The following is a 27,679-nucleotide window of genomic DNA, read 5'->3' as shown; positions in this document are numbered from 1 at the left end:
GCTCGCATTACCTTGAGGTGGTAAATAGCAGAAATGGTCGCTTGCAACGAGTACGTAGCTCATGTTTTCATATGAACTGAGTACTGATATGATGTCTGTCTTTACGGTATTGAGATCACAATGAGGCCATCCCCCCAGGCCCAGCAGCAGCCAAGTATTCTAGAGGTTAGGATCAGGGCACTTCGCACTTGATCTCATTGTTATTAGCTGTAATCCATGATGACTCCAAGTTAGTGAAATTGGCTTAGTGCTTTTCCGAGTAGTAATATCTTGCTCTTTTGCATTGCGTACTTTGTCTACTCAGATCTTCAAGGATATTCGTTCACAAACGTACCCGAAGAAGCACGGTAAGACAGGTAGTAACAAAGACAGTAACGATAAGAGGAGACTGGCAGCTTATCTCGTCACCTGATTGATGGTCGCTGTAGGCGTAAGGGGTCTTGATCGCCAGTCCACAATCGTTCTTGGGACCTTGTCGCCCAAATATCATCAAGTAAAGCCGAATTTTTCACACATAGATGCAAGATTCCCTTTCAAACTCATCTTCGCTAAAGTCTAGGATCGAAAAGAATAGAACAAAACCAAGTCATCAACTCTGGTTGCAGTTTTTGAACTCATAGTCGGACACTCCAAGTCTCAGTCCCTCTTCCCACTGTTATCCATCCGTGACATTTCAGTAGCAGGAGCAACACCCTGCCCAATACGACCCTCGGGCAACTCGTTCATCGCATCCTCCTCCTTATCCAGATCCCTGAACTGAAACCAGAAGATCACACCCGCCACGCCAGCCAGCACCGCCACGATGCCATAGTTCCATACCAGATATGGGTCAGTACTCAACGGCGTGAAAGCCTGCCCCAACGCCGCGGAGATGGCCGACATGAAGAGCGCCACAGCCTGGACCATGGACCGCATGTTTTTGGGCGCCTTGCTGAAAGCGTACTCGAGGCTGGTGATGCTGGCAAAGATCTCGGACAGGGCGATGAGCACGTAGGCGCCCGTCTGGGCCCAGACGAGAATGTCAACGGGAGGGCAGGGGTCGCCGTTGGGTAGGGTGCCCGAGGCGAACTGGCCGCAGGCGGAGCGCTTGTAGATGTAGTACTGCAGCACGCAGGCCCAGACCATGGCCATGGCGCCGGTGAAGAAGCCAAAAGCGATCTTCTTGATGGGCGTGAAGGGGATCCTGAGCTTGCGGAGGGTCGGATAGAGCACTAGGTCGCAGAGCGGGATGAAGAGAATGAGGGCTATGGGGTCGAGATTGGAGAGGATATCATTGGGGAGGCCGTTGAGCTGCATGGTGGCGGCTTGAGAGACTAGGTTGTTGTTCACTTGTGAGGGGTTAGATAAGGGTGATAACCTACGAATGGAGGGAGGGCAAGATTTGAGGCTTACATTGGTTATACGAGAGCCAGTAGATGGGATACCATGAAAAGACGGCACAAGCTGCGAAGCCACGACGCCTGCAGAGGTTAGGAACCAGTCAACCCAAGTGCGCCGAAGCAATACTTACAGCTCTTCGACCCAGGCGTCGTCAAAGGTCATCCACTTTGGCCGAGTCGCATCGGAGAAGTTAGAAGGCTTGACCCTCTCCCAGAAGGTCCCGTCATGCATGTTCCTCCAAGTCTTGACTGGGTTAATCGACCATCTACCCTTCTGAGCAAAGAGAAACGTCCGCAGAGCCGGTCCCAAAACCGAGCCCGTCGGGGGCTGATCGCGATATCTACCCTTTCCCCACCACATGACCAGGGGGCACAGCGCCAGCATGCAGGTCGGCAGCGTAAAGCTCAGCCAGAAACCGACGTACTTCTCAGCGTACACCATTGAGATCTGGCCGACCAGAGCGCCAATATTGATGAACATGTAAAACCAGTTGTAGACCCTGTTGATGGTGATGGCAGGGTCGACAATCACCTTCTCTCCCGTCGTGAGCGTCCTTACGGTCAAGTGATCGATCTCGAGCTGCTCCGCGATCAAGGGACTGACGTTGGGTTTGAAACCTCCTGTGGCAAAACCAATCGTTCTAGCTAGAGTCAGCTTGATGGTGATCCGGACCGGCAGCCAGAATACCACTTACATCATGCCTACGAGCAGTGCCGATAGCGAGTTCCCGGCTGGCTTCGTGATGACGGGTGGAATAGCGGCGGTGATGAGAATCAAGTGGCCTACGAGATCAACGGCGATGGAGATGCAGATGGTCTTGTACCGGCCCCAGTACTTGTCGGCGACCCAGGCACCGAACAAGGGCATGAAGTACTGCCAGAATTGGTTAAAGGTCGTGATGCCGGTTGACGCCTGCTGGCCCATCCCAAGCGCACCGGGTTGGCCATTGGGCGCGGCGCCGGTCGTCGAGCCCGCTGGGAGAGGTTGTTGGATGAAGTTGGTGACTGGGATCGGTCAGTATTCCTCGACCGTTATGACTTCACTTATTCGCAAAACATACACTTCCAATGTCAGTTTATTCTGTAAAGCGGAGAACTCGAGTCTACTCACGACAATAACGGAGCCATAGTACGAGAAGCGCTCGCACAGCTCGACAAAGGCGATGGTGAAGAGCTTGAAGGGAATGTGGTCCGAAACTCTCCTCAGAGTCTGCAACTCTTCGTCGGTCGGCGCATCTGGCCGCGGCTGGATACCCCTCTTCTCGTCGAGAGATACGTCTTCATAATACTTCATGTCGTATGAACCCTCTCTAAGCTGAGACTCAGAGAGTGACTGTTCAATCGTATCCCCAGCTGGCATCGTGTTTTGGTTTCTCTGATGTCAAATCAGATATTGAAGCTGTGATCGTCACACGAGAGTGGTCGTACGGAGAGATAAGAAGACGTTGGGTGGCCTTCCGCATTTATGGTCTTGGCTCTTCCGGTCCGATATGTGAAACACGATTAAAGAAGCCGTGAAGGACACAGGGGTGAAGACGGGAAGAGACACTCGCTATCTTGGGGAAAGAAGGGCAAGGATTGGCTCATGATAAGGCAGAAGGCGAACAAGCAGGGATACTCAGGCCATGATAAAACCAAGAAAGAACGGACGGGCTCGTAGCAGATCGTGGGGGAGGGGGAAGGAAACACTACACGGAGCGGCAGCGGACTTGGGGCGAGCAGGCCTGAGCTCAGGGGGCAAGTGTAAGAGAAGTACAGACGAGATGGAAACCAGATTGGCGGATGTTGAACCTTCGCGCGTCTTCTCCTTTGCAAATCTATTGTAGGAAATGTATCAAGACAGAACAGTATTGTCCTAATAATCAAGCCGATTGATATTGATATTTGTATGTGATTATCGTTGGCTTCGGCTGCGAATCATTCAACCGACCAATCCCTGAGACATGCTTTAGCTGTACGGTCGATTAGACTTGACACTTGAAGATTCGAGAAAAGCAAAATCTTTAGGTGTCAAGTCTAGTGACCTCCGAGTCGGCAATCGATTAAATAGACGCGTCAATCGCCCGAATGGTCGGGTGTGGCCAAACCGGGCCATTCCAAGTGCCGATGCTTCGTCGACGACAACTACGTGATGACTGTTCTGTGCCGGCCTGCTACAATGCCCGCTCTGCATATTGTACAACTCACATGCGAACTCGTTGGCTCATAGTACGTGAGACTGTGTGAAGTCGCGACCATACGAATACCCATCGGGCGGGATGGTTTATAATCTGATTCACCTCACACATTCTCACCACCAGTAAAGGGAAAGTTGCCCAGAAACTTAGACACGGCGTTTCCTTCCTCCATCGCGTTTCGATTACGGCCGGCGGCAGGGCCTTCAGCTTCATAGCCCGAGCTCTCATCGCAGTAGAGAATCTAAAGAGCCAGCGATTGCGCAGTGCCCCGAGTTACTGCCGGCCCCTCAGCGAGAAACGTGGCCGTCGGACGTCCAGGTGAAGTGACGATGCGTGGCGCATGTCGTTCCGAGTCAGGAAAAGAATGTAGCATACGAGAAATGGCAAAGATTAGAAGCGTGTCGTCAGGCGACAATCTCACGCCCTCTGGTCAACGTTTCGCTGTTCAAAAGAGGAAGAGGTCATCATTGACGTTTTCCGGGCGGCTCCACTCTGGGCCGGCGCCGGCGCTAACTCCGGCTCGGCAGAAGGGGGGCCGTATATGTGGAGTCGCGTTACATTGGCGGATTGGCGCTTCTCTGATGCGGATGGCTCAGGGGGCAGATATCGGAATGTCCGGGTGGATGAGAAAAGTTCGGAGACGTTGCTCGGAAAATTCTTGGTCTCAGGCTCCGTCTGTTTGGCCAGCATAACAAGGATGTCTCACCCGCAGATTCATCCTCAGAGTTGCGCAGGAGAATGATATTCATTGGTTCGCGCATTTGATGCATGTCTCTCACTTGCAAACAAAGTGTCTCAACCGACGGCGCATATGGATGCAAAGGTAGCGGCAATTCTTTTTGAACGAGGAGATGGAGTTAATCTTGATGAAAGAAGCGGCCTTGCTGCTCGGTATTATTAAATGTCTATATGAACGTTCGGAACGGCCGAATGGGATATGCAAGAAGAGAGCAGCGCAACAAATCACTCTATACGCGCTCCATCACTAGGCCCAAAGATTTCCATCTCTTGAACCATCCTACTTTACGCCCATGACTGAGACCTTCAAAGAAGCCCTCCCCATACCTAGACGTTGTCTGCTTTCTAGAACTTGCCCTTGAGCAGGTTGGAAATCATCTCGCGGCCGGTGATACGGGTCGTCGTCCACAGTGTGGGGAAGTCGAGGGTGCTGGACAGGCCGTCGGCGAAGCCAAAGAAGAGCATGGGCGGGATCCAGCCGCGGGCGTACTCGAGCGCGAAGCAGCCCTCGTCCATCTTGTACTGCTTGACGTCGCCGCGGTGGAGGTGGTGGACGGTGCCCTGGGGGTAGACTTCGGGCTCGTACTTGCCGGGGACGTAGGCGAGCTGGGTGCCGTAGAGGATGTTGAAGTAGTCGTCGGCGGTGTGACGGCCGGAGTGGCCCTCGGTTCCGATGGCGGTGCCGAAGACGATGAGGTACTCGGTGATACCTGGTGGGTTTTATTAGTAAACTGCCTTCCATCATCTTTGGAAGGTTGAGAGATGGAAACGAGGAGACTCACTGGCGTGAATGATGTACATAGCGCCCATGGCACCACCGGCGTTGTTAAAGACCCATTCCTCGTCGAGGTTGACGTTGGTGGGGTGCAGGCCGTTGAGCTCGGTCACAATGTAGTTGACGACGGAGCGCGTGTCGTTTCCATGGGTGGCGATGGCGCGCTTGGAGAGGTCGTGCAGGTGCTCGTGATCAAAGATGTAGAACTTTTCCAAGTTCTTCTCGAGGAACATGTAGATGGGGGTCAGGAGACCGATCCACAGCGCCAGTGTAAACAGGCGCCCGAGAGACGGCATTGTGATTTGCGCAAAAAGTCTGGAGTAAGACTTGGGTTACCAAAGTGCAAAGAAAGGGGAAGGAATGTGGTGGTCCAATTGACGGACTTGTGTACAATGGAGGAGAACGGAGAGGGCGCACACGGGAAAGGTGTTTGGCGACGGGAGCACCGGCGAGATGGGTTTAAGAAGGGCTTCGTTGAGCTGCAGTACCCGTTGTCGCATCGCTTATTGTTTTTGGTTGAGAGATTGGCAGGACCCTGCATTTTGCCCTTTCTGCCATGCGCCACCGCCCCCGGAAGCTCAAGTTGCCAGTGGCCTGACGGAGCTTTGATGGTGGGGCTGACCATGGGTTTTTGTTGTTTAGCTGCAGCTATCCGGGATGGCGGGGCCGTCGACTGGGCAATTCACTGAGAAAAAAATCGGACTTTCGGGTTTCTGACAAGTGCAATCTCAACCACCGAGCAAACGGGACGGACTTTGATACTCCAGCCTCACATACGGAGCCGAAAGGAAAATTCGCGACTGGGGCCAGCTCACACCAGACACCTCACTTCTCAGCAGTCACATACACGCAAACTCAAGTGTGAAAACGGCTCCAACCACAGCTAGCTCTCACACGTCATACATCCACCCCCATATCTCATCACCATGGCCACGGTTGAGATTCCCCAGACCGCCGTGCCGGGCAAGGTTCTCGGCCCTACCACGCGGTTCGCCGCCGGCCCAGGAACACATGTCTACAACGGTAATGTCGTCGCCTCCCTGCTCGGCGATGTGACCGTCACAGCATCGGCCAAGGCCCAGGCCGGCCTCACGAAGCGCCTCAACCGCATCACACCGCTGTCGCCCGAGGAGCTGGCGACCATCTCCGTGGCACGCAAGGGCGCTAGCAAGAAGCGCGAGGTGCTTCCCGACGTGGGCAACATGGTGCTCTGCCGCGTCGTGCGGTTGATGCCGAAGCAGGCCATTGTCACGATCCAGCAGGTTGGCGACACGGTGCTGCAGACGGAGTGGCAGGGTGTCATTCGCTCTCAAGACGTGAGGGCGACGGAGAAGGACAAGGTCAAGATCTATGAAAGCTTCAAGCCTGGTGACGTGGTGCGGGCGCAGGTGGTGAGTGGCCTTTGGCAAGAGATTGAAAAGTGACTTGTAATGGGTAGCTGACTTGCTATATCAGATTTCTCTGGGAGACCAGGCCAACTACTACCTCTCCACCGCTGCTAATGAGCTGGGAGTCATCATGGCCACCAGCGAGGCTGGCAACGACATGGTGCCCGTCAGCTGGAAGGAGTACAAGGACCCGGAGACCGGCATCGGAGAGCCGCGCAAGGTGGCCAAGCCAAACTGATTGGCGCGTTTTCTCATCTACTTGCCTGTCTTTTCACGATGTGCAGGTCAAGCTGCGGAGAGCTTTGCAGCTGGATACGCTCAGACGCTTGAGGTTCCAGAGTATTCTGCACCGCCTCGCCAACGAGGCTGAGGGCTGATGGCCGTTCGTACCCCCTCCTCGCTCGGCAGGGAAGTGATCTCACGGCGTTTCGAAACGAGAGAGCCAGCATGACGACATGACAGCGAACTTTTGGGGCAGTTTCAGAGTTCTGGACCGAACCCGAAGGCCGACTTGGCTGGTGCATCAGCGCAGCAAACCAAGAATTACGGCCTTTTACTATCCTTCCTGGTAGCGTCAGCATCAGCAACAGCTGCCGTCAGCGGCAGTGCATGAATTTTTGACGAGAGATGAAAGCATGAGCTCCACTGCCAACCAACGATGCAGTGGCAGTTTGGAGGGGTTGCATGGTCGGCAGGGTGCCCTTTGTGTACGGATTTACTGCAACGACTCAGCACGGGACATGACGAGGTCAAAGGACTGATTGATGGGCAGTCCGATGTGGGAGCCTTATTCATGCAAGGGGACGATCAAGAGTTGTCAAAAGGGAACGGATGTTGGGCGCCAGAGACAAAGCACGAGCGAAGGGGGAGGAATCGCCAGAAAATGGTCGTCTACACTCTATAGTCGTCAATCATGACACCTACATGATTAAGATGTCACCAAATTCCCAAGTGTAACCTGCCGTTCCGTTCCCGTCGGGGCATGGACATGAACGGACATTCCGCAATTGGCATTAATTTAAACAACCAGTCAATTTGGACCAAGAGGAAGAAACATGACTTTGTTTAATCAAAACGGTTGCGACCCGCAAATAAAAGAGAATGTAAAAGAAATGGCAGCAAATTAAGGCTCAAGCAACAGTCGTACAACCGTTCCCGTCTCTCCCTGCCATCTCGGTTGATGAGGCTTTCAACAGCAAGGAGAGTGCTAGAACAGAAAATGGAGTGGAGCAGTGTCGGCCCCCGTATGGAGTACCTAGGTAAAGCCCAAATTGGGTTGCTTCACCCAATCGCCCGACGCCGTTTTGTTAGGACCCGCCCGTTTGGGACACTGAAGGACCCCGGTCCACCGTTCCTCCCCAATCATTGGTATCACCCCCGAATTCCCACGAAAGCAAGGAGGCGCAGTTACCGTTCGCGTCGTCAATTTATTCGTGGAGGGAAACGGCATAGAAAGAAAAGGGCAGGTGTGTGGTGTCACGTAAGTCTGGTGGCTAAGGTGGCATGTGGGCGGGATTTCAGACAGATGGGGTTCTCTCTCTGCCATCTTTGATTACTTTTGCGAACCCATACCCTTCAATTGTCTCTTCTTCCCTGCTCTTTGCTTTTTCCTCTTGGTGGACTTATCGATATTCAATATTCCCCATTCGACTACGAACGGATACACCTCACCGAACCTGCAACAAGAGCCAACTACACCTTGACTTTTTCTGCCTCCCCAAAGCGCCGCGCTGCTACGAATAAGAGTTCCAAACCACCCTGTGCGAACACTCTATTTTTCCCAGATATAGTAGCCCGACATATCATCGTGCGCGGCCACCCACCACTCGCATTTCATCCCCCCTCCTGACGAACCTTTGGCACCTCGACGTCACACCTTTCAAACTCTCTAGCCCCCCCGCCGCGCTAAAGTAGCTTTTCCTTTCCTCACGCGGGGACTTTGCAACGCCTCGAGCACAACCTAAAAAGAAGCTTGATCTATATCCCCCGCCACTTCAAACGTCCAAGTCGATTGCGTATCTAGAAATCGAACTTCCCACGGAACTGCACCGAGGATTACGAACAACCTCCCAGCTTCATCTTCACCGCACAACCGAGAAGAGCGTTTGAAACGAACAATACACCTAATCCCCTTCGCTAAAGCCATGAGCGCGACAATGACAATGACCGCCGCGCACCCGCCGCTAACACCGCCAACCCTCTCCCTCTCAACCGACCGCTCAGAGCAACATTCATGCCCTTCCTGCGGTGTCGTCCTCGAAGCCCCCCCCGCCCTCCTCGAAGCTCAGTCCCGCATCGCCGACCTCGAAGCCCAGGTCCGCCTCCTCAACCAAAAGGCCGCCGCCGCCGTCGACCGTTGGGCCGACTACGAAGACGAGCTCACACGTCTGCGCATTGCCGCCTCCCACCGAACCTCCACCCCCGCCGCCTCTCCCGGTCTCGCCCCCGCGCTGCCTCTCGCTCCCAGTCCTTCGCCCACCCGCACCAGTTTTTTGAGCGGCGGCGCAAATAGGTTGTCACAGCTTCTCAGCCCGCGGGGCATGAAGTCCTCGCCGAACCTGCGCACGCCGTCACCGCCGCCTGACGGTCCCGCATCGACGGAGGATCTGCGGGAGGCGCTGGGAAGAGAGCAGAGGATGAGGATGGCTGCGGAGAGCAGGCTGAGCACGACGAGCCAGGAGGTGGAGGAGCTGAGCGTCAGTCTCTTCGAGCAGGCCAACGAGATGGTCGCGACGGAGCGGCGGGCGAGGGCAAAGCTCGAGGAGAGGGTCGAGACGCTGGAGAAGCGGGATAAGGGCAAACTGAGGCGGTTGGATAGGCTCGAGGGCGCCGTGGGCCGGATCGAGAGGGTGAGGTCGCTGCTGGGGGAGATGAATGCCAGGGACGAAAGTGTGAGGGAGGCAGCGGAGCAGAAGAGGGCTTCGCAGCCGTGACGGGAAGAGCCTCCTGGACTTTGGGAATCATGATGGAGTAGGAATGTACGATGCATAGCGGTGTGATATCCGCGGGACTTTTTAATGACGATACGACACGAATTGCATACTGGGCGGGAAATACTGGGTAAACTTAACGAATCATCATGGCCTGGGGAAAAGTCCTACGGAGGAGGAAGAAGCAAGACCGAAGCCCGCCCACAAGAATCGAACCTGTGAGCTACAGTTGTAGGTAGCGCTGCACTTCAGGATTAGGGGTATAACCATCTTAAGCTTCTGAGCAGAAGTCCCATTTTCAACTGACGGCAGGAAAGGAAGCAAATCGATTATTATACTTCTGGTATAGTACGCATTGATGAATACACAATGGGAATACCGGAGAGAGATTGCACATGAGGTTACGCGGCCTTCGGGTCCGGAGAACACAATTCAAACGACATGATTGAGCTGTTTTAACTGATGAACTTCGTCACCTTCTTATTTATAAGGGCAAATGGGCAAGTCGAAATGAAGTGTCCAACTGTCGGGTCACCCCTCGATCTGCAATGCTTTTCTGGGTCATGCTAAATGAAGCCTCCGTACGCCGTGCCCTTTTCCCAGGCCGTAGCCTCACAAACTAAAATGTTCTCATCACGAAGAAGCCCTTGTGTCTCTGTGTACGTTGTGTCTCGTCTACCTTATGCGATGCTCAAGCTTTAGTCTTGAATACCTTCCCATACGTCATCAAACTTCTTTTTGTTAGCTGACTTCGCCTTGGGAGAAGTTTTGGGAGAACCTTTGGGTGACGCCTTGGGTGACGCCTTAGGTGATGCCTTGGGAGACTTCTTGGGCGAAGACTCCTTGACATCGCTAGCCTGCTCCGACTTGACCACCTTGGCGGCGGGCGCCTCGTCTCCCGAGCTGGAGTTTCTCCTCTTCTTGGACGCGTTGTCGTTTTTCTCGAAGCTCTTGTTCTCCCACTTGCGCTTCCTGTCATCCTTGCGGCCGTGGTTCTGCTGCTGCTTCTGCTGACCTTGGGCATTCTGTCGCTCGCGTTGCGACTGCGGTGCTCCGTTGGGGTACTTCTCGGTCCATTCAGACAATGCCTTGGCGACCTTGGGTCCCCAGACCTCCTCTCCCTTGAGAACGTCATCGTACTCTAAGCAGCTATCAGTGCGGACCTCGAAGTCGCCCTGTCGGGATCGCTCAAGCTCGGCCATCATGCCCGCAGAGTCGACCTTGGCACCCAGATCATGGCAGAAGCTGCGAACATAGAATCCAGACGTGACCTTCATGCGGATCCTAGCAGCGGGCGGGCCCTTGTCGGTCCAAGGGAAGGGCTCATCCGCAGATGGGGGTGGCGGGATGAGGTTGGAGCCCTTGCCGCCGGGGAGCTGTCCCAAAGCGCCAGACATCAGGGCCGGGTTCTTGGGCGGCTTCTGCTTCTTGGCAGGCTTGTCGCGGATAAGACCGTCCTGGCGCTCCTCAAACTTCTTCTTAACAGTCTCGTGCTCAGAGAGGGCTTTCTCTTCTTCCTTCTCCTCCTCGGGAGTGAGCCGGCGGCCGGAGCCCTGTTGCTTCTCCACTCGCCAGACCTGCTCAGCGAGGTTCTTCTCGGCCGTCTCAGCCTCTTCGGTAGGCCATCTGTAATTGTGCGTCCCAGGCTCGTACCACTCGACCAATTCGAGCTCGGACACTTCGACATCGCGTCCCACGATTTCTCTAGGGATAGCCTTGCCCTCACGAGCGTACTCGTACAGCGGCTTTCCCTCCATCTTGAGTGCCGAGTACAGAGGCGGGATCTGCTCGAACTTGCCCCTGAAGCTGTCCATCGCCTTCTCGACCTTTTCTTTTGTGATCTCATCGTACGGCCGTCTGCTCAATATTCTACCGACGCGGTCGTAGGTGTCTGTGCTTGCGCCGAATAGTACCACCGTCTCGTAGGTCTTGGTGCAGTCGAGGAAGGAGCCGAGTGACTTGGTACCCGATCCGACACCCAGAATGAGCACGCCGGTCGCCAATGGGTCGAGTGTGCCTCCGTGGCCCATCTTTACGCGGGAGTCTTTCTTAACGGCTCGGCGGCGCTTCCACTCTTGCTTGGACTCCTGCATCTTGGCGGCAAGGTCTCTCTCGATCAAAGGCTTGAACATGGCTGAGGGGTTCATCTGTTGCTGGCAATCGCGGATCACCTGCGCAGAGCTCATGCCGTATGGCTTGTTGATGGCTGGGTTGGAGATACCACGGTCAGCGTTTGTCGAATCGCATCGCACGCCTGCAGACGCCCATTGAGCAACAATGGGAAGCAAGGAGGCATCGCTTACCGAAGACGCCTTCGTACACGGTGTCTTTCGCCATCTTCCAGAGATTGGGCGTAATTCTCATTCGCCCGAAGTTAAGGATCTTGGGGGGTAAAAGAGAGAAAGAAACGATGCGGCCGGTGGGGGTAGGTGCGACCTTCTCTTTAGCTTTTGCGCTTTCCGTGGATCTTGCGCTTCTCTGCATGCAGTTCTGGGAAATTTTTTTTAGGAAGGGACGTTCCAGTGATTCCTATCGGCTTATCTATTGGTCCAGGAATGACAGAGCCCCTGTCTGCTGGACCCGTGGACTAGCAAGTCCCCTGTAACAGCGACGAGTCCCGCTACCTTTCTTCCCAGCTTCAGTGGGGGGAGGAAGCGGTGGTCGCCTGCCCCGCATCAGTAACTGTACTTCATACGGTACGCATGCACAACGTTCCGCGCGCTCCAGCTTTCTTTAATGGATTTGAGAACCGCGTTCGCGTGCTCCCTTCCCACCTACCCACACATCGTCGTTGTGGCCCGGCGCAACTTGCACTATCACCCCGCAACATCTCATTCTTCTCCCCACTGGGAAACGCATCCTAAGCCCGATGAACTTGCGCCTGGCACACATTTACGCCTCGTGCACCGAGAACCCCCACCCTCACTACCTCGAACGATTGCAGCTTTAAACAGGACAATGGCTGGACGGCGGCGACGAACGTCGGATTCGACGACTGGCACCGTCGAACCCGACAGACGGGCCTATGCTAAAGAACTTAGCATTCTCAAGAGATACGATCCTGTGGAGGGAGACATGCTACAGACATTTGTTCTTGAGGATGCCATCGTCTGCGACAAGAAGGGCAATCCCGTTGAGCTCTTTACCGTCAATACCCAGGGCCCATTCACTGTTCGAGGTCGCGTCGTCATCGACGGACCGCAGACGGCAAGAGGTCTGGCTTCATCCATGAATACCCATCGCCTCCAATCGCTTACATCACGCAGCCGTAAAACCTTCTACGAAATCAGCCTTGATCGAAACCCACGAATGCACTCGTTACGCTATCGGCGTTAGCGACAATGGCTATGGCGCATGGGCTGGGGGCGCGGCGGGATGGTACGAAATTCGACCACCATCAGCCGCCTACAAGGCGATATTCGACCACACAATCGAAGGAGTTTCGATTTACTACACGATTCTAGACATCATCGAGGAGCACGCTGCAGCCAATACGAACAGGAAGGGCCCCAAGAAGAAGAAGGGTGTAGCAATGACCATTGAGACGTTGTTGTTCAAGGTGAGCCTGGCGCTGAGAAGGATCCGGCGATCTATGCTGACGCAAGTGACAGTATGCAGTAGCCATGGGTGATGGTGCTACTCTTGAGGAGGTGGAACAGCGCTGCGACGATCATGCATCTTTCCTCATATCCCATTTCTATGAAGAGCCAGAATTCGAATGGACGCCGACGCTCTTTTTCAAGTGGATGACAGAGCGACACCCAGTATGTGTAGCTCCACCGAGCTTTGCTGGAGACCCAACTAATCATTTTAGGATATTCATAAGAAAGTTCTTGAGCTCAGGAAGAAGAAACTTGCGGGTATTAAGCCTGGTCCATCGATACCAGAGGAGACCGAAGCTGTGGTGACGCCGACTGTTTCGGACGAGCCGCCCGCGCAGAAGGCGTTGTCGAAACGAAAGCAAAGGGGTACACCTGCCGACGATAGCCAGACCGATTCGCACGACTTTGCTCTCTCTGCAAGGGACATGAGGTCCAGATCAAGGGGCAAGACCAAGACGCAGTCGCCCTCCGCCCCCGAGCCTTTGGAGGAAGCCATGGCAGTGGACGAGACCCCAGAGGTTCCAAACCAAACGGAACTTGTCAGAACTGTCCATGACCGATCCAACGTGGATGCCCTCCTAGAAGCCATCGACGACATCAAACCCGAAGCTGAGCCGTTGAGTAAAGCAGCGTTCTCCAAAGTGTCATCAAAATTGTACTACAAGTACAAGGTCAAAGCCTACCTGGGAGCGGCAGACATTCTCAAGTACTATGCGAAAGAGCTGGTTGAACGCCTGGATCAGGATGAGTGGAGAGGGTCTGGTTTCTGGAAAACGCTCGAGGAATCTGCCCAAGGTGCTCGCTTCTCTCTTGAGCACATTCAGCTTGAGCAAATTCCTGAAGCCCTAACGCGGCGTAAGGCAAAGGAAGTATCAAATCCACGGAATCGGTGGCCATCACTTCCTGAAGAGGCCCAGGGGAGCACGGATGTTGCAACTCCTCCTCCAAGACGTGTCGGTAGACCGGCTGGAAAGATGTCAGGCCTTCGGCTTGCGGGCACCAGTGGTAAGCGACGCTTTGACTCCGGGGATGAGACCCCAGAAAGCGTCTCCCGACAGGTCGCAAAGAGGTTCCATGCCGGTGACGCTTCTGACGAGGATGAAGTCATGAATGATGGCAGCAGCTCTGAAGATGACGATTCCAGTGTCGATTCTGCAGAATCGCCCACCGCATTAAAGGTCGTTGTGCGAGCAGAGAACATTCCAACAACAATACCTAAAGGACCTAATGGCACTTGGGTCTGTGACGAGGACGACTGCGGGTTTGTCGAACGAAATCCAGAATCAGAAGACGGACGTATAAGAATCAACGAGCACATGCAGAACGAACACTACCACGAAGACGAGAACCAGGTCCAGCGCATCAACTTGGCAGTGACGGAGGGTGACAAGAACCATCTCCCCATAGAGTATGCCTCCCCACTCTCCTCTCCTGAATTTAGATATGCTTGTGTTTCAGACGAGCCACTAGAAGTTTCTCCTTTTTGGGACACAAATCCAGAAAATGGTCCTTGTGGCAGGTCGAATCTAATGTAGACGACACAAAGGAGAGCGATGTTTTTTCAGGCACCTAGGGCGACCTTGCAGCTGGTTCAGCTGCCCTTTGAGATGAGTTTTGCTAACAACTGTCCTAGTCACCTGCTCGAGAAGATCCGCCAAATGGGCCACAAGATCCAAGCGACGGAAGAGTTGGAGATCAATGAGACGGTCGTGCCTCAGCCCATCAAAAGACGGTTGCTCACTTGAAAAGCTCACTTGAATGGGCAATTGCTAGCGATGCTTCGATGTAGTCAGGGGTTGCTTACGGCGAGACAAGGTTCGAGGACAGAAACACAATTGGTTTATTTGCATGGACTTGGCGTTTAGGGGAGATTCAGCAGGCATCTTCAGCACGGCATAAGCTGATGGCGTTGGTTAGAGAGAGATCACACGGATTGGCTCATGACGATGACGTGCATTATTATCAGCCCAAGGTTTTGGCTTTGAGCGGCTGGCTTTCAAGTCACTTTTGTCGGAATCAAATAACTTAATACCAAAAGCAGCTCTCCGTCTTGGCATACGAATGCTCCTGTGTACCATCGAAATAAGCAAGAGAATGTGAGAAACAGAGTCTCCCAGTGTTAGCTCAACACCCACCAAAAGTCACCCGCGTCATCGGCCAAGAGTACGCCATTGATATACCTCGGCCACTACTGATTTATAGGTAAAGTCTGCTTCCATTCATCTGATATAGGACAGCTAACCTACGGCTTTATGAAAATTGTAATGCAAACTTGATCTTTGTCTGGATCCAGCTTCGAGCCCTGCCGCACGCTCCAAACCCCCGAGGCTATACACGGACTGACAAATGTCTCATATTCCACCCCGGGAGCGCATAGTGCTCTCGTGGGGTCGCAGCTCGGCGTCTCTTATGCTGTCCAGTCCTTCGTCTGCTTTTGGTTCGCCAACGCCACGCTCCAAGGCCAGACATCTTCAGCCCTAAAACCGCCTCTGGTCCAGGTACTTGCTCGCTGTTGACCATGCCGCCTTGTCAGCCGCCGGAACCTCCTTGTCGAGCGTCTGTACGCCCTTGTGGATGGCGTCGAAAAAGGCAAATGCAAGTTGAATATCCTCCTTGAAGTTGGTAGCGTAGGGGAAGAAGTTAGTGGGGAACTCCTCGATTTTGGCTTGTCGCAGCTCGATATCACCAACGGGAAGCTCGTCCATGAGTGTCTTGACCGCAATTCCCAGAGCGATGTCAGGGTTGTGGAGGAAGGGCAAACTGTGAGACCGATTAGTGGCTGAAATGATTGAGGTCAAGCAAAGACACTTACGTCTGGCTGATTTGCAGGTAGTCGTTGCGATCTCTCTTTGACTGTGCGTACAGGAACATGGACGCCACAATTGCCTCAACGAGGTCGCGATCCGCCTCACGCACAGCAGTCGAAAGTGACCGGAAGAGGAGAAGATTCTTGTTGAGCGGCCCGGTGTATCCATTAGACTCGTGTCGAAGTTTCAATAGGGAGGCACATCTGCTGATGAGAAGGATGCTCGCCTTCTCTTCGTCAGTACCGTTCATTGGCGCTCCATTAAGCTCTTCGTGTCGATGGCCTGAATTGAGCACATCGTGCCTGATGAGCTCGAACGCATTCAGGATCGCCTCAAATATGTTGAGACCTTCAGGTACCTGCAAGTCCTTGAGCGAATCCTTCATCGCCCAGATTGCGCTGGCAACAGCGTTACCCCAGTTCGTCAATGTGTGCGAATCATCGACGTAGCCGCGGAGATGGAGGAATCTCCAGATGGCGACCGCCGTGATATTCTGAACAGAATCAATGCCTCCAATACGCTTCTTCTCTTTGGGGAAGGTGCCTTTGACGAAATCATCGAACAGGAGTGCCAAGATCTCGAAAGCGATGGATCCAGGGGGTTCATCGACGCCTTCGGCGACAGTCTTGAAGGAGCTTTCCTTCACGTCCCATGTGGCGGCACGCTGAGATGGTGATGGCTGAAGAGACTTGTTGATTTTATACGAGAAGTTGTCGTCGAACCAAACCTTCATGGTGATGGCGTTGTGCTGGAGACCACGGTGAAGTCTCGGTATCAGAAGCGCGATGCTCTGCTCCTTGAGAGGAACAAGTTGGCTAGTAACCAGTTTTCTATACTGTTCTGAGGCAACTCCATCCAGCGTAGGCGTGACGACGATTCGACTATGTGTTATATAGTCGAGGACGCGAGAGCCAATTAGACCAGTATTGAGGTAGTGGAACAATTCTCCGGGAAGCTGAAGACCAAGGTATTCGTGATTATCACTTGTGATGTGGTCAAAGTCGTTGACTTTGATCTCGCCTTCTTCGGATATATAGATGAAGTGGTTGACGGCCATCTTGGCTTGTCTGTACTTGTCCAGCCACTTGGGGTCCTTTGACTTCAGAATGTCGCCGTAGGAGCTGCAGGCTGATTGAACAGATTTTTCCGACGCTCTTAAGAGGTTGACAGCATCGTTGATCGTGAAAGGCTGGCGTGGGTTGAGTGAAGTGTCCAGGAGTGGTGGGAAGGGTGGTAGGAAGGAGGTTCCGGTCATGAGCAGAGCGTCGCTCAACATGCCTTCGCTGATGTTCAGTGACCGCACAAGATTCTTTTTGGATAACGATGTGACGGTCTTTGCCTCCCAATCTATCGTTCGAATCAGAGTGTCCTTGATCGGATACAGGATCAGCTCCTGCGAGCCCATGACAGCGGCGCATTGGTCTGAATCGATCATGTCGAAGTGGGCGAGCTAATAGCTCGTCAGCATCGAAAGCCTCGTCCTATTCAAGCTCGAACCTACCTGAGCGGAGGCATTATAGGGGGGGACAAGGAAGTGCAGGTCGTTGTCTTTCAGAATAGACTTGAGCAAGGGGTAGAGGTTCTGGATGCGAAAAGCGCCTGCAGTCTCATGGTCAGTGTGGCCCATCGGCATCACAGCGATGATGCGTACCGCTGTTGGCACCAAACGCGTCGACAGCTTCCTGTGCGTGGCTGTTGAAGTATAGCTTCCAAGCTTCGTCCGTCTTCTGGTTGGCAGTTCGGCCTCGCTGAACGGCGACCTCCTCTTGGCCGGTCACCGACTGTCCATCAAAGATGAAGAACGGTATGATCTTGTGTGCCTTCCATTGGTCGATATCAGCTCGGAGATGGTGCTCAATGCCAGTCATGCCACCCAGAGCGGGCAGGAGAGGTTCGTGGAAAGGAGGGGTGTCGAGGAAGAGTTGGAGGTAGTATGTCGCGTCAATGGCTATCGCGCAGTCCTCGAGCTCGGAGACATCGTGACTCCTGCCCAGATGATTTAGTTAAAAGGAATCTCAACGTTGAAACCCTGTTCGACTTACGTTGCCTGGCCATTGATCCAAGCGTCCTCCACAAGACCTGTCATATCGAGTCAGTAAATCTCATGGTACAAATCGCAGAGCGGCGGTTGTGAAGCGCAAGAGTGAGAAGAGGCTGATGTGCCTGGCCGGAATCGTCCTGCCCGCCGTTCCTTCCTGGTGTGGTGAGGTGTGCTGTTCCCGAAAGCCGAAATAGCCTTCCTTTTGACGGGTGTAGCTCGAAAGGTTCGATGCCAATGCTCAGGCAGAGTCTTGATGCTTCTCGACAGGCGAAGCTACGACGTATGTGGGTGTGTAGAGCTTCCAGGCAGGTACGGCGGAATCGGATGTTTTGGGGCGCAGGAAGCGGGTATGACGCAGGTAGCCTTGAAGGCATGTGACGGCGAGGCGAGGATCGGGAAGAAAGAGATCGGAGAGCAGAGCAGAGGACCAGCGCATCGCGGGGTTGGGATTTCGGAGAGGCGGGAGAGAGGAGGAAGACTCACAAGGCATCTTGTCGGGCCTTGCGCAACGGCGAGGAGCTCGTCAGCTCGAGTTGACAACAAGCCGTTTGGAGGTGGGAAGCGGGTGGAGCTTGGGTCGCGAGACCACTCAGGGGAGCGGAAGCAAAGAGACTGGGCGCTTTGTAGAAGAAGTCGGAATAACTTGCAAAGGAATGGCTGAGCTTGTCATGAAAAAGGGAACGGCCGTCTGCAGGGCCAATGACACTGACAAGCGTGTCTCAAAAGAAGAGGGGAGCTTTTGGAAAAGAACGCTGGCGCTGGCGGAGGGGAGGTAATTGGAAAGTTTGGGGGTTCAGGAACGAAGGTGCGAGGTACCGCACCGCTGTACAGGGGGAGCAAGTTGGCAACCCTTGGGTTTCGAGGCGCTAGGGAAGTTGTAGGGTTAGCGTGTGTGAGAGGTGGAAGGAACCTATGGAAGGGAAAAAGATGTGGGTGCTGTTTGTGGCGGTGCATGTGGCTTGCTGATTCCACGACTGTTCTGTCTCCCTGAGGTGATTTCCTCCCACGATGTTTCCACTTTGAAGGTGCTAGTTTCCCTTCAGTCTACGCCTACAACGCATTGCCTTTCCTTCCGGTTGCACATTTAGACGCCTGTGTCCATTTTGCATCTTACCTATCTACCTTAGGGTTACATAAGATATGGTAGTGCAACAAGAATCATCAATTACACTATACATAGACAAAAGTTCTCTTGATTGATTTGACAACCTAAGCCTCAAGAGAAATACGCCCACCACCTCACGATGATAGGTACGATGTCAAGCAAGCATCTCCTACCAGCAGCACGGTGTCGGTCCAAGTTCCCGCCAACACGAGCCATCGCTCAAGCCACAGGCAGCATCAATTGACCGACCATGCAGCGGTTCCCGTCCCCGCTGCCCCCCGATCCCCGCTCTTTATATTCGCCTGTCCTCTGTGTCAGGGATGTGCGATGCAGCCATGTCTTGATCCCTCTTCTTCGCCGGCCCCTTGCATGTCTGCCCCCCGACAAACATCTTCAAATAACATTTCTCGGGAGCACAGCAAGCTTTCAGGTTACAGCTGCCATGGGATTTGCCGTCGCGTACTTCCATCATCTTCGCATGCCCGGCCCCTACCATGCGACTATGGAGTTGCCCAAGTTTGAGCCTTCACAACTGGTCACTAGTATTTATTCACCTCCCGCATATACGTTCAATGGCGTCTCCATATCTCAAACACCCGCAGCTGGCTACCTATTCATACGGAATATCCAAGGACTAGATGATAGCAATTGTTTGTATCAGCCTCCGTCTGTCTGTTCTTCATCCGAAAGCACGTGGCCAAGCCTACTAGCAATTTACCAAGAGCACACCATGGCGCAAGTGCGATTATACGGCCTGAACCCTGCTCAATTGACAACCTGGCCCTGGTGCATGCGGAGGTTCCTTCAAGCAGAGCAACACCAACATCAACACTCCGAGTAGACGGGCTCTGTTCACTTCATCTATTGTAAGCTTGGACTACATGCTATTCGCTCCGTCGGCCTAGTCTGACCGTTGGATTCCGTGGCGTTGGGGAACGTTTGCTAGCTGACAAGCTCTTGTCAAGTTTGAGCTTCGCTACTTGAATATTACCTTCTCCATTCCAATACCCGAACATCCACTGTCCCCCTCAGCAGACAGGTTACACATCCGACGAGTGCAACACGACACCTCAGGACCCGTCAACCTCTCGTGATACCAAATCTGACCACGGATATCCCGCTACCTCGGCCCTCTCCGCCCTTCAGTCGCTATCAAACGCTTCGTAATAGTCATTACCCAAGTCGTTGCCCCGGCCCCAAGCGGTCCCGTCCGCCCCTCCATTATCCCAGTCTTATCGCTTATCGCATCCCACTTCGCGCGACTTCGGTTGAATCTCGCCCCTCCAACCCTCCATTCTAATAAGTCAGCTCCGGTCGCCTCCCTTTCGTAGTACTTTGTCTGACCTACCGCACCGTGAATTCACAAATAGACGGAGACAAATACACCATGGCGCCAAAGGCTAATATTCCAATTATTGACATTGCCGCGGAGGGTGTCGACAGGACCGCCATTGCGCGCCAACTTGTTGATGCCGCCGTCGAACATGGCTTCATTTATATCCGCAATACGGGCAGGTACATTGCGCTGGGCGACCAAGACTCGGCATTTGATCTGGTATGGCCCAACTTGAAATGGGACCTCTTTCCAGAGCAATTCAAATGACAACGGTAAACAGTCCAAAAAGTTATTCAAGGCACCGGTCGAGGAGAAGGCCGCCTGCACCATCCAGAAGAACAACCGCGGCTGGTCTGGTATGCACTCTGAGACTCTCGACCCCAAGAACCAAAAGGTATGACTGATCCTACCCAAATCTAGGGAATATGCAGATGTTGACTTTTTCATAGGTTGGCGACTACAAGGAGTAAGGTCAAAGGGTCTTTGAGCATCTCTACATTTTGACTTACACACCATTCAGGGCCTTCAACTTTGGCGAGTTCAAGGATGGCAAGGCCCAGCAACCTCTGCCTCCCACCATTCAATCAGATGAGCCCTTCCTGAACTCGTTCAGAGATCAGTGCCACACCCTCTGTCTGGAACTGCTCGAGCTTCTCGGCATTGGCCTCGATGTATTTTCTCCTCCCCCTTTCCTCCAGCTACCCTCTCTCCACGAGCAGTTCACTAAACTTGTCATCAGGTCAACCCCACAGACTTCTTCTCGTCCGCCCACCTCCGCTCAAAGGGCGACTCGGGCACAATCCTCCGCATGCTCTACTACCCGCCCACCTCAGCCACCTCCTCCAACCCAGACGACGTCCGCGCCGGAGCCCACTCCGACTACGGCTCCGTCACCCTTCTCTTCCGCCTCCGCGGCCAGGCGGGGCTCGAGATCCTCACCCGCGAGAACACCTGGGCCCCCGTCCCCGTCACGCCGCCCGGCACCGAAGCCGACCCCTTGCCTCCCATCCTCATCAACATCGGCGACCTCCTCAGCTACTGGACCAACGGCCTGTTCCGGAGCACCGTCCACCGCGTCGTGTTTGGCGGGGAGGGCGCCGAGGGCGAGACGGACACCGGGCCGAGGTACTCCATGGCCTTCTTCTGTCACCCCGTGGGCTCCGTGGCGTTGGATCCCGTGCCGAGCGATAGGGTGAAGGAGTTTGTCGCGCCCGAGGGGACGCCGAACGCGAATCCCTACGCGGAGCGCAAGGTCATGACTGCTGATGATCATTTGTTCATGAGGCTGAGGGAGAGTTATAAGGGACTGTACAAGGAGGAGGAGACCAAGGCATGAGTTGTAACAATTGGACAAGCCGAAATTCTCAATGGTTGAATGCATTCGTGGAACGACCATGAACGCCGTGACGTGTAGTATCCCTGGCCACGCTATGCAAAGTACAGACATAATCATCCCCATTCTCAAAGTCAACATCCGGAGAAAAACAACAACAAAAGGACACTCTGCTAAGCCAATCCAACCCACCACTTCCGCTTGGGATCCGGCTGCTCCTTGGACGGCTTTAACCCCTTGAGCGCCTTTTCCAACGCCGTGACGTCCTCCAAAAGGCGCCAGTCGTACACCTCAACGTACTCGCGCCTGCCATTCGGCGTGTAAACCGGATTATCGTTCAGACATTTCAACAAGGTCTTTGTTGCTTCCCTGCGGTTGTGTTCGACGAAGCAGATTTTTCGGGGTCGTTTTCTTCTGGGGCGGTTCGTGGCCGAGGTAGATGCGGGTGTCGATGACAGGGATGCTGCTGCTGCTGATGATGTTGATGCGGTTGTGACGGAGGATGCTATCCAGTCTTGCGGATCCGCGGTCCATTCGTGGATACCGTGAAGAGGGAGAAGATTTTCGGTGACCCAGGGTTGTTGGGCGATGCAGGGCGCGAGTAAGACGGTCGTATCTGCAAAGAGACAATTGTCGCCTGCGTGTTGGCACTTGGGCTTCGCTTGTGTAGACGAAGGTCCTGGCGCGCTCTGACGACGCGGCTGAGGTATTTCTGCGACAGATCCTTCCATCGCTTTGCCCGGCTCATGTAAAGCAGCAATGGCTGAACTAGGCGCTGTCTGGTCCACCACGATGTGCTTTGCTGTCGCTGGCCGTGTTTGGAACGCCTGAGGAGAGAGAGACATCTGATTGGCACTGATATCCTCGAGCGGTCGACGGGTTGGCGGAGGCAGCTCTCGACCGGCGGTGCCAGATTCGGAAGAAACCCTCGGTCGTTTCTGCGGAGTAGCGTCTTCCCTCTCTGGACCTCTTTTGCTGGACCTCGGCGAATTTGCTGCTTCGCTGGCAGTCTTGTCTTCAGCGATGAAGTCCCTTTCTGCTGCCTTGGCTGATGAGGTTGGAGGAGTGATGAGAGTTGGCTCTGGGGCTTCTACCAATGCCGGTAACCGCTGGAGAGGCTTGGCAGGGCTTACGGAAAAGTTCGGCGCTGGCGAGGTTGAAGGCCGTACGGAAGAAGTGCGAGATGGCGTCATGAGAGAGCCCGTTGTGGACTGGCTGATAGCATCAACGGGAACACCACGAGGGTCCGCTCTTTCCAGTTTAGCAATCCAGTCCAGCATTTCCTGACTGTCTTCCATGGCCGGAGTGGTGGTTGCTTCTTCAGCCACGGCCTGCAATTCAGAGAAAGAGATTGTGTCCATGAAGGATCGGTCAAAGTGTACCTTGGACACCTGAGGGAACCTCGGCTGCCAGAAGTTGGTGTTTCCCTCCTTATCAAATGAGAAACAGCGGACATCAAAGACCAGCGGTTCGGTGAAGACAACGGTGGGCATCTTTTGTTGAACGATGCCTGGTGCGAGATGAAGGATCAAGGCATCATTGTCATCAAAAGACACCGGCATCGGGTTTCCGTAGATCGAGAGGGTCTTGAGGAGGGTCTCGTTGAGTTCCACCTGGTGAACCACTGTGAACACAGGCCGTGCCTGGCACCCCTCTACCTCCTCCTTATTCTCAAGGCAACCGAGGTAGAAGTGTGTCCACTTGAGGTTGGGAATGCCGTAGCACTTTGCCTTGTCTGCATCGTACCGCGCTGCAACCACAGCAAAGTCGCCCACATCACCAAAACCTCCGATGTACTCTTTCTTCAGCTTGACGGGGCAACCAGCAAAGGAGCGGCGACTCTCGCTGAAGTCGAAATAGGGGTCGTCTGGCTTCAGCACCAGGCCCTCCTCCCGGGCAGTGATGGACTCAGCAAAGGCTCGTCGGAGATAATGCACTCCCAGTCTATCATTGAGATCAATGACTTGGCGCTCCACAAGGTCGGCATGACCCTCTCGGCGGTTGATCAACTTCGTCAGTCGCTCGAACCTCTCATTCTGGCTGGCACCCAGCAGAGATTCCCCATCGATGAGTAAAACATCGAAGTAGATAATCATCAAGTGTTCATGGTCGTAGCGCCTAGGAACATTAGCTGGGATCCGTCATGTTGGTTAGGCGGACAAAGCTCCCGTTAGCTAGACGCGCCGAGCGAAAAGAGGAGGGAGAAGCATTACAGGCAAGGAAAGAGATGGCTTAATGATGGGGTGTGGGCTGATGTTCCCGGAAAGGTTGACTTACTGCGAATCCGCTTCCGTATTGAGATAGCTACCTGACCTCGTAACGTATTTTCGTATCTTATGGAACGGCAGAATCTTCTTCTCCTATTCATCTTGTCAGTTTTCGGACATTGTGCTGATGCGATGGAGCATACCAAGTCACTGTAGACGACGAGCTCGCCCTCAAGGATACATCCCTTGGAGAGCTTGCAGCTCGTTCTCCCAATGTTGAGAGAGTCGCGTATAGCTCTGCTCTCATCAGTAAATGGCAAATGTGTGGTAAAGTGATGTTGAAGACTCACCCGTGTAACGCAGCGCGGTCTTTGGTGCTGTCCTTGCCACTTTTGGAGAAGATTTGGATGCATTTGAACCCCTTGCTCAAATCTATGTGAACCTGGCAGTATTCGCCGTCTATTTTCTTCTCACAACTCATGCGGCCTTGGATAAGCTTCATGCAGTGTTTTATGCTCCTCCCTTTCAGCCAGAACGGTCTTCCAACCTTGGTGCCCAAGACGGGCGTCAGGTGTTGTATTAGATCTCTCCACTTCTGATTTCCCGTGGCATTACGGAACGAGGGCTCTTTCCCCAGCTTTCTGAGGAGAGACAAGGCCGCATCAAAATTGTCCTGAACTCTGAGTATCATGGGTAGTAGGGGGTCGTAACAATGATAGAGATGGCAAGGATCCAGCATGACTGGCTGGAAGTTCTTCAGTATCAGGCGGGTGAGCCATTTGGCCTCTCGCGCCTGTAGGCGAAGGTATAAGTGACCGAGGAGTTCTTGCCGATTGTTGCTGCTGGAATAGGGCTGCGAGGCCCGAACAACGGGCGAGCTGAACCTACACAAGGCAGCGAGGTTGTTGAGGGTTGAATCTATTTCTTCAACAGTTACAGCATCTTTTCCGATGCAGATAGGAGGAGGCTAACAGTGATGTCAGCATGGGCAGATCGTCTTATTGCTTCCTCATCCATGAGCTGGGAAAAGCTCCTCAGTCCCAATCTGTAACGCGGCCAATTACTCACCGTTTCCTTGAAGATCCTCTCAACACAGTCAGCCAGATCCTCGCCGCGACCGGCCTCTTTGTATCGACGCAATTCTTGGAGACGTGACGTTCCGAGACCAAAAGTGCGACCAACGATGTTGGCCAGCGTGTCGGCCTGGATGCAGTATACACGATCGGTGCGCTTATCCGGGAGGAGAGTAGAGAGCAGAGCAGAGGCATCTGTTCCCGGGTCGTCGATATGTTGACGGTGCAGCGTGAACCAGCTGGATACACGTTGCTTTAGATTTTTCTCGCCGGTTTTACACTGTTTGTGAGCCTGCTCCAGAAGATCGCAGACGAGAACAAAGGGAAGAGGCATCGTGACGGCTTCGTAGGTCTAGCATGGCCGCGAAGGGTGGTTTTAGTCGTCAGAGAGTTACTTGAGATATTGTAGATGAATCGATCGAGTTGTTCTTCCGAGAGAAAGCGTCTTAGGTTCACGTCACCGAGGGGCCAAAAGCATGGTAGGCACCAGTGGATGAATGATGGATGAAGGGCAGTGCAACAGTGAACCGTGATGATGCCTAAGGTGAAGTGCTACCGTCTTTTGCTGCCTTCCTGTTCCGTCACCGCTTCCAGTTGGCTCCTGTGCCTCTTGCGAGCGTCATGCAGATGTTGACCACTGCGGGAAGGTCGCGTCACGCGTCTCAATTAGTGGTGGTGCGGTCTCACGTGTGGGCGTGCGTTTGCGTAGTGGAGGGAGGGCACCTCAGAATGGACGGATTTAGAAGTCCACCTCAGTGACATGCATCAGACCCAGACTGGCGGCTCAAAAGGTGGGTGAAAGTCAATCAAGTGCATCCGTAATTAGTGGTGTGTTTATGCAACGATGTTCCACCCTTAGTTTACCCGTAGTGCATGCACAAATGGGGGTCCGAGTAAATGCATAAATGGGCAGGTTCTGGAAAGTCGAAAGGAGCAGTCACGTGGGTCTCTGAATAGAGTCGGGGAAACAAAGTGCGGCTGTGATTGGCTGCTAATTTCAAGGAAATTGTCAGATTGGGGAGTCCCCACACAGGCCACGGTTCATCCCAGCTCTTTCCTGCGGACCCTTGCCGGGACCTGCACACCTGCACACCAGCACTCTTTCATAGTATTTTGTACCGTACGCAGTAGTTTTCTTGGAGATCTGCTAGCTGATGCCTCGGGCCCTTTTTCCAAGACTTTCCCGTCCGGCGCCGCCGTCAGTCCGCCGCCCATCTTTCGAGCCTGTTGCCCGGCCGCCCATCGGTTCCTGACAGGTTCTTGACTCCTGCTGCGGCTTGTTGCAGCGTCGCTGCGTCTTTACAGGTTCCTTGCAGACGATGGTGTCGCACGCTTGCTGCATTTGCTGCAAGCCCCTGAATAACGTCTGTCCTAGTGGATCGCCACGCCTGCAAACGCAAGCCTTGGTCCACTGGTTTCCGTGTGAGCGTGGATGATGGTTTCGTTTCGTCTTGTTGATCTGACGAGGCGTCCATCAAAACAATGGAAAAGCGCATGTGCGATGCCAGATCCAAGGTCGAGAACAATGGCCCAGAAGAGAGCGGAGGAGGATGATGCCTGCTTATCCAGAGACCTTACGCAGTAGTACCTATTAGCTTGGCTGTCACTGTCAACAGGGACGATGGATGTAGAGTAAACATTGCACTGGAGAAAGAAAGAGAGAAAAAGAGGCCCAGACTAAAACAAAGGCAATGCGTTTTACGGATACCACTCTCAAGAACACCACCACCCCTCCACGGCTCCGTCATCAACGGCTCAAGGTCAGACCACATGCTCCGGTTCCCATCCCAACAACCAGGGACGTAGCCAACAAAAGAGTCAACTGACCTACTGCCGCTGCTGCCATCGCATTGCATCTACCCGACTATCAATTTGAAGGTGCCCTACTAGTCACAATTCTTCTTCTCTTACTCGTCCATTGTCAACTTCATTCTTTCATCCCACCATTTTCATATCTCTCACACACCCTCCTCCTCCATTGGTTCGATCTCACCGCCGCTGTTCGCTCCTGCCGCTGTCAATACTCTCGCCATTGCTTCTTCTCTGCCAGCCTTCATCCAAACACCTCCTCACCTCATCTCAACCTTACCTTACCCAACCTTGCTCCTCTACCTTACGGATACCAATTACATAGCATACGACGACGGGTACCTTACCTCATACTTTGGGTCCAGACATCGGTCTCCCTGTTCCCCTTGTACGATCCCAGGTCAACAACACGTCTTCTATCAACAAGGCATCAACAAGCAAGCATCAAGCAATTCGAGCAGCATTGACAGCACAGAGCCACAGTACAGGGCCTCGCCCATAGCCGCATCCTCTTTTCGACCTCGCTTGGTCGTCACAATCTCTACATCAACACACGTTTCCCCATTTTCAGTCCTTGTTCCTCATCCAACTGGGAATCTGTGCCCGAATCCGTCATTCAAACCCATCCAAGGTTCTCGACGAAGCGAAGACAGGCGAGATCAAAAGTTTCCACTGGACCACTGCAGCAACGTAACTCCCTGACTACCGAGCTTTCCTATCCGGTAGCTTCTACTCCACAACCTAGGAGTCAGTCACACACCTAGCACTGCAGTGACAGAGCAAGATTGAAAGAGGTCGAGGCCCGCCCCTATCTACCGCAGTACAGCAAAATACCCTCGTCCGCCACGCCAGCTCGGCCAATCTCGCTATCCAATCGTCGCCCCCGTTGCGCTGCAACCCTGATTCAACAGCCCCCTACCAGACCCAGACCGCAGACCCAGAGAGGAGTTCCTTCAACTCCCCAGCCCACGCAATCCGA

At 53.8% G+C, this 27,679-nt stretch overlaps 10 protein-coding genes across 10 annotated transcripts; 4 read left to right on the top strand and 6 right to left on the bottom strand.

Annotated features, from left to right (window-relative positions):
- Positions 1 to 636: 636 nt before the first annotated feature.
- Positions 637 to 2,739, bottom strand: CABS01_08812 (POT family protein; the record flags this gene model as incomplete). Its single annotated transcript, XM_060542170.1, has 5 exons — positions 637 to 1,328; positions 1,393 to 1,460; positions 1,511 to 2,020; positions 2,075 to 2,384; positions 2,487 to 2,739. The coding sequence occupies 5 exons, from the start codon at positions 2,737 to 2,739 to the stop codon at positions 637 to 639; spliced, it is 1,833 nt and encodes a 610-aa protein (XP_060401060.1).
- Positions 2,740 to 4,639: 1,900 nt separating this feature from the next.
- CABS01_08811 (C-8 sterol isomerase) lies at positions 4,640 to 5,365 on the bottom strand (the record flags this gene model as incomplete). The annotated part of the gene is made up of 2 exons (XM_060542169.1): positions 4,640 to 5,004; positions 5,077 to 5,365. 2 exons carry the CDS (start codon positions 5,363 to 5,365, stop codon positions 4,640 to 4,642), a joined length of 654 nt encoding a protein of 217 aa, XP_060401059.1.
- Positions 5,366 to 5,995: 630 nt separating this feature from the next.
- CABS01_08810 (exosome component EXOSC1/CSL4) lies at positions 5,996 to 6,695 on the top strand (the record flags this gene model as incomplete). Its single annotated transcript, XM_060542168.1, has 2 exons — positions 5,996 to 6,460; positions 6,525 to 6,695. 2 exons carry the CDS (start codon positions 5,996 to 5,998, stop codon positions 6,693 to 6,695), a joined length of 636 nt encoding a protein of 211 aa, XP_060401058.1.
- A 1,906-nt stretch (positions 6,696 to 8,601) lies between these two features.
- CABS01_08809 (ribosomal protein L32) lies at positions 8,602 to 9,390 on the top strand (the record flags this gene model as incomplete). Its single annotated transcript, XM_060542167.1, has 1 exon — positions 8,602 to 9,390. The coding sequence occupies one exon, from the start codon at positions 8,602 to 8,604 to the stop codon at positions 9,388 to 9,390; it is 789 nt and encodes a 262-aa protein (XP_060401057.1).
- A 695-nt stretch (positions 9,391 to 10,085) lies between these two features.
- On the bottom strand, positions 10,086 to 11,751 carry CABS01_08808 (TruB family pseudouridylate synthase; the record flags this gene model as incomplete). The annotated part of the gene is made up of 2 exons (XM_060542166.1): positions 10,086 to 11,593; positions 11,691 to 11,751. 2 exons carry the CDS (start codon positions 11,749 to 11,751, stop codon positions 10,086 to 10,088), a joined length of 1,569 nt encoding a protein of 522 aa, XP_060401056.1.
- A 594-nt stretch (positions 11,752 to 12,345) lies between these two features.
- On the top strand, positions 12,346 to 14,734 carry CABS01_08807 (uncharacterized protein; the record flags this gene model as incomplete). Its single annotated transcript, XM_060542165.1, has 5 exons — positions 12,346 to 12,601; positions 12,654 to 12,946; positions 12,999 to 13,151; positions 13,202 to 14,397; positions 14,623 to 14,734. 5 exons carry the CDS (start codon positions 12,346 to 12,348, stop codon positions 14,732 to 14,734), a joined length of 2,010 nt encoding a protein of 669 aa, XP_060401055.1.
- Positions 14,735 to 15,466: 732 nt separating this feature from the next.
- On the bottom strand, positions 15,467 to 17,882 carry CABS01_08806 (XPG domain-containing protein; the record flags this gene model as incomplete). Its single annotated transcript, XM_060542164.1, has 5 exons — positions 15,467 to 15,749; positions 15,802 to 17,246; positions 17,298 to 17,395; positions 17,448 to 17,782; positions 17,839 to 17,882. 5 exons carry the CDS (start codon positions 17,880 to 17,882, stop codon positions 15,467 to 15,469), a joined length of 2,205 nt encoding a protein of 734 aa, XP_060401054.1.
- A 193-nt stretch (positions 17,883 to 18,075) lies between these two features.
- On the bottom strand, positions 18,076 to 18,327 carry CABS01_08805 (uncharacterized protein; the record flags this gene model as incomplete). Its single annotated transcript, XM_060542163.1, has 1 exon — positions 18,076 to 18,327. One exon carries the CDS (start codon positions 18,325 to 18,327, stop codon positions 18,076 to 18,078), a length of 252 nt encoding a protein of 83 aa, XP_060401053.1.
- Positions 18,328 to 20,329: 2,002 nt separating this feature from the next.
- CABS01_08804 (2OG-Fe(II)oxygenase superfamily protein) lies at positions 20,330 to 21,614 on the top strand (the record flags this gene model as incomplete). The annotated part of the gene is made up of 5 exons (XM_060542162.1): positions 20,330 to 20,497; positions 20,559 to 20,672; positions 20,728 to 20,744; positions 20,799 to 20,949; positions 21,018 to 21,614. 5 exons carry the CDS (start codon positions 20,330 to 20,332, stop codon positions 21,612 to 21,614), a joined length of 1,047 nt encoding a protein of 348 aa, XP_060401052.1.
- A 170-nt stretch (positions 21,615 to 21,784) lies between these two features.
- On the bottom strand, positions 21,785 to 25,225 carry CABS01_08803 (ATP dependent DNA ligase domain-containing protein; the record flags this gene model as incomplete). The annotated part of the gene is made up of 5 exons (XM_060542161.1): positions 21,785 to 23,729; positions 23,889 to 23,971; positions 24,022 to 24,115; positions 24,169 to 24,785; positions 24,887 to 25,225. The coding sequence occupies 5 exons, from the start codon at positions 25,223 to 25,225 to the stop codon at positions 21,785 to 21,787; spliced, it is 3,078 nt and encodes a 1,025-aa protein (XP_060401051.1).
- Between the last annotated feature and the right edge of the window lie 2,454 nt (positions 25,226 to 27,679).

Source organism: Colletotrichum abscissum (assembly GCF_030869225.1).
Source record: "Colletotrichum abscissum strain IMI 504890 chromosome Unknown Scaffold_20.1, whole genome shotgun sequence".
Lineage (NCBI taxonomy): Eukaryota > Fungi > Ascomycota > Sordariomycetes > Glomerellales > Glomerellaceae > Colletotrichum > Colletotrichum abscissum.
The sequence above is the reverse complement of the archived record's forward strand: the minus strand, read 5'-3'. Positions and strand labels throughout refer to the sequence as shown.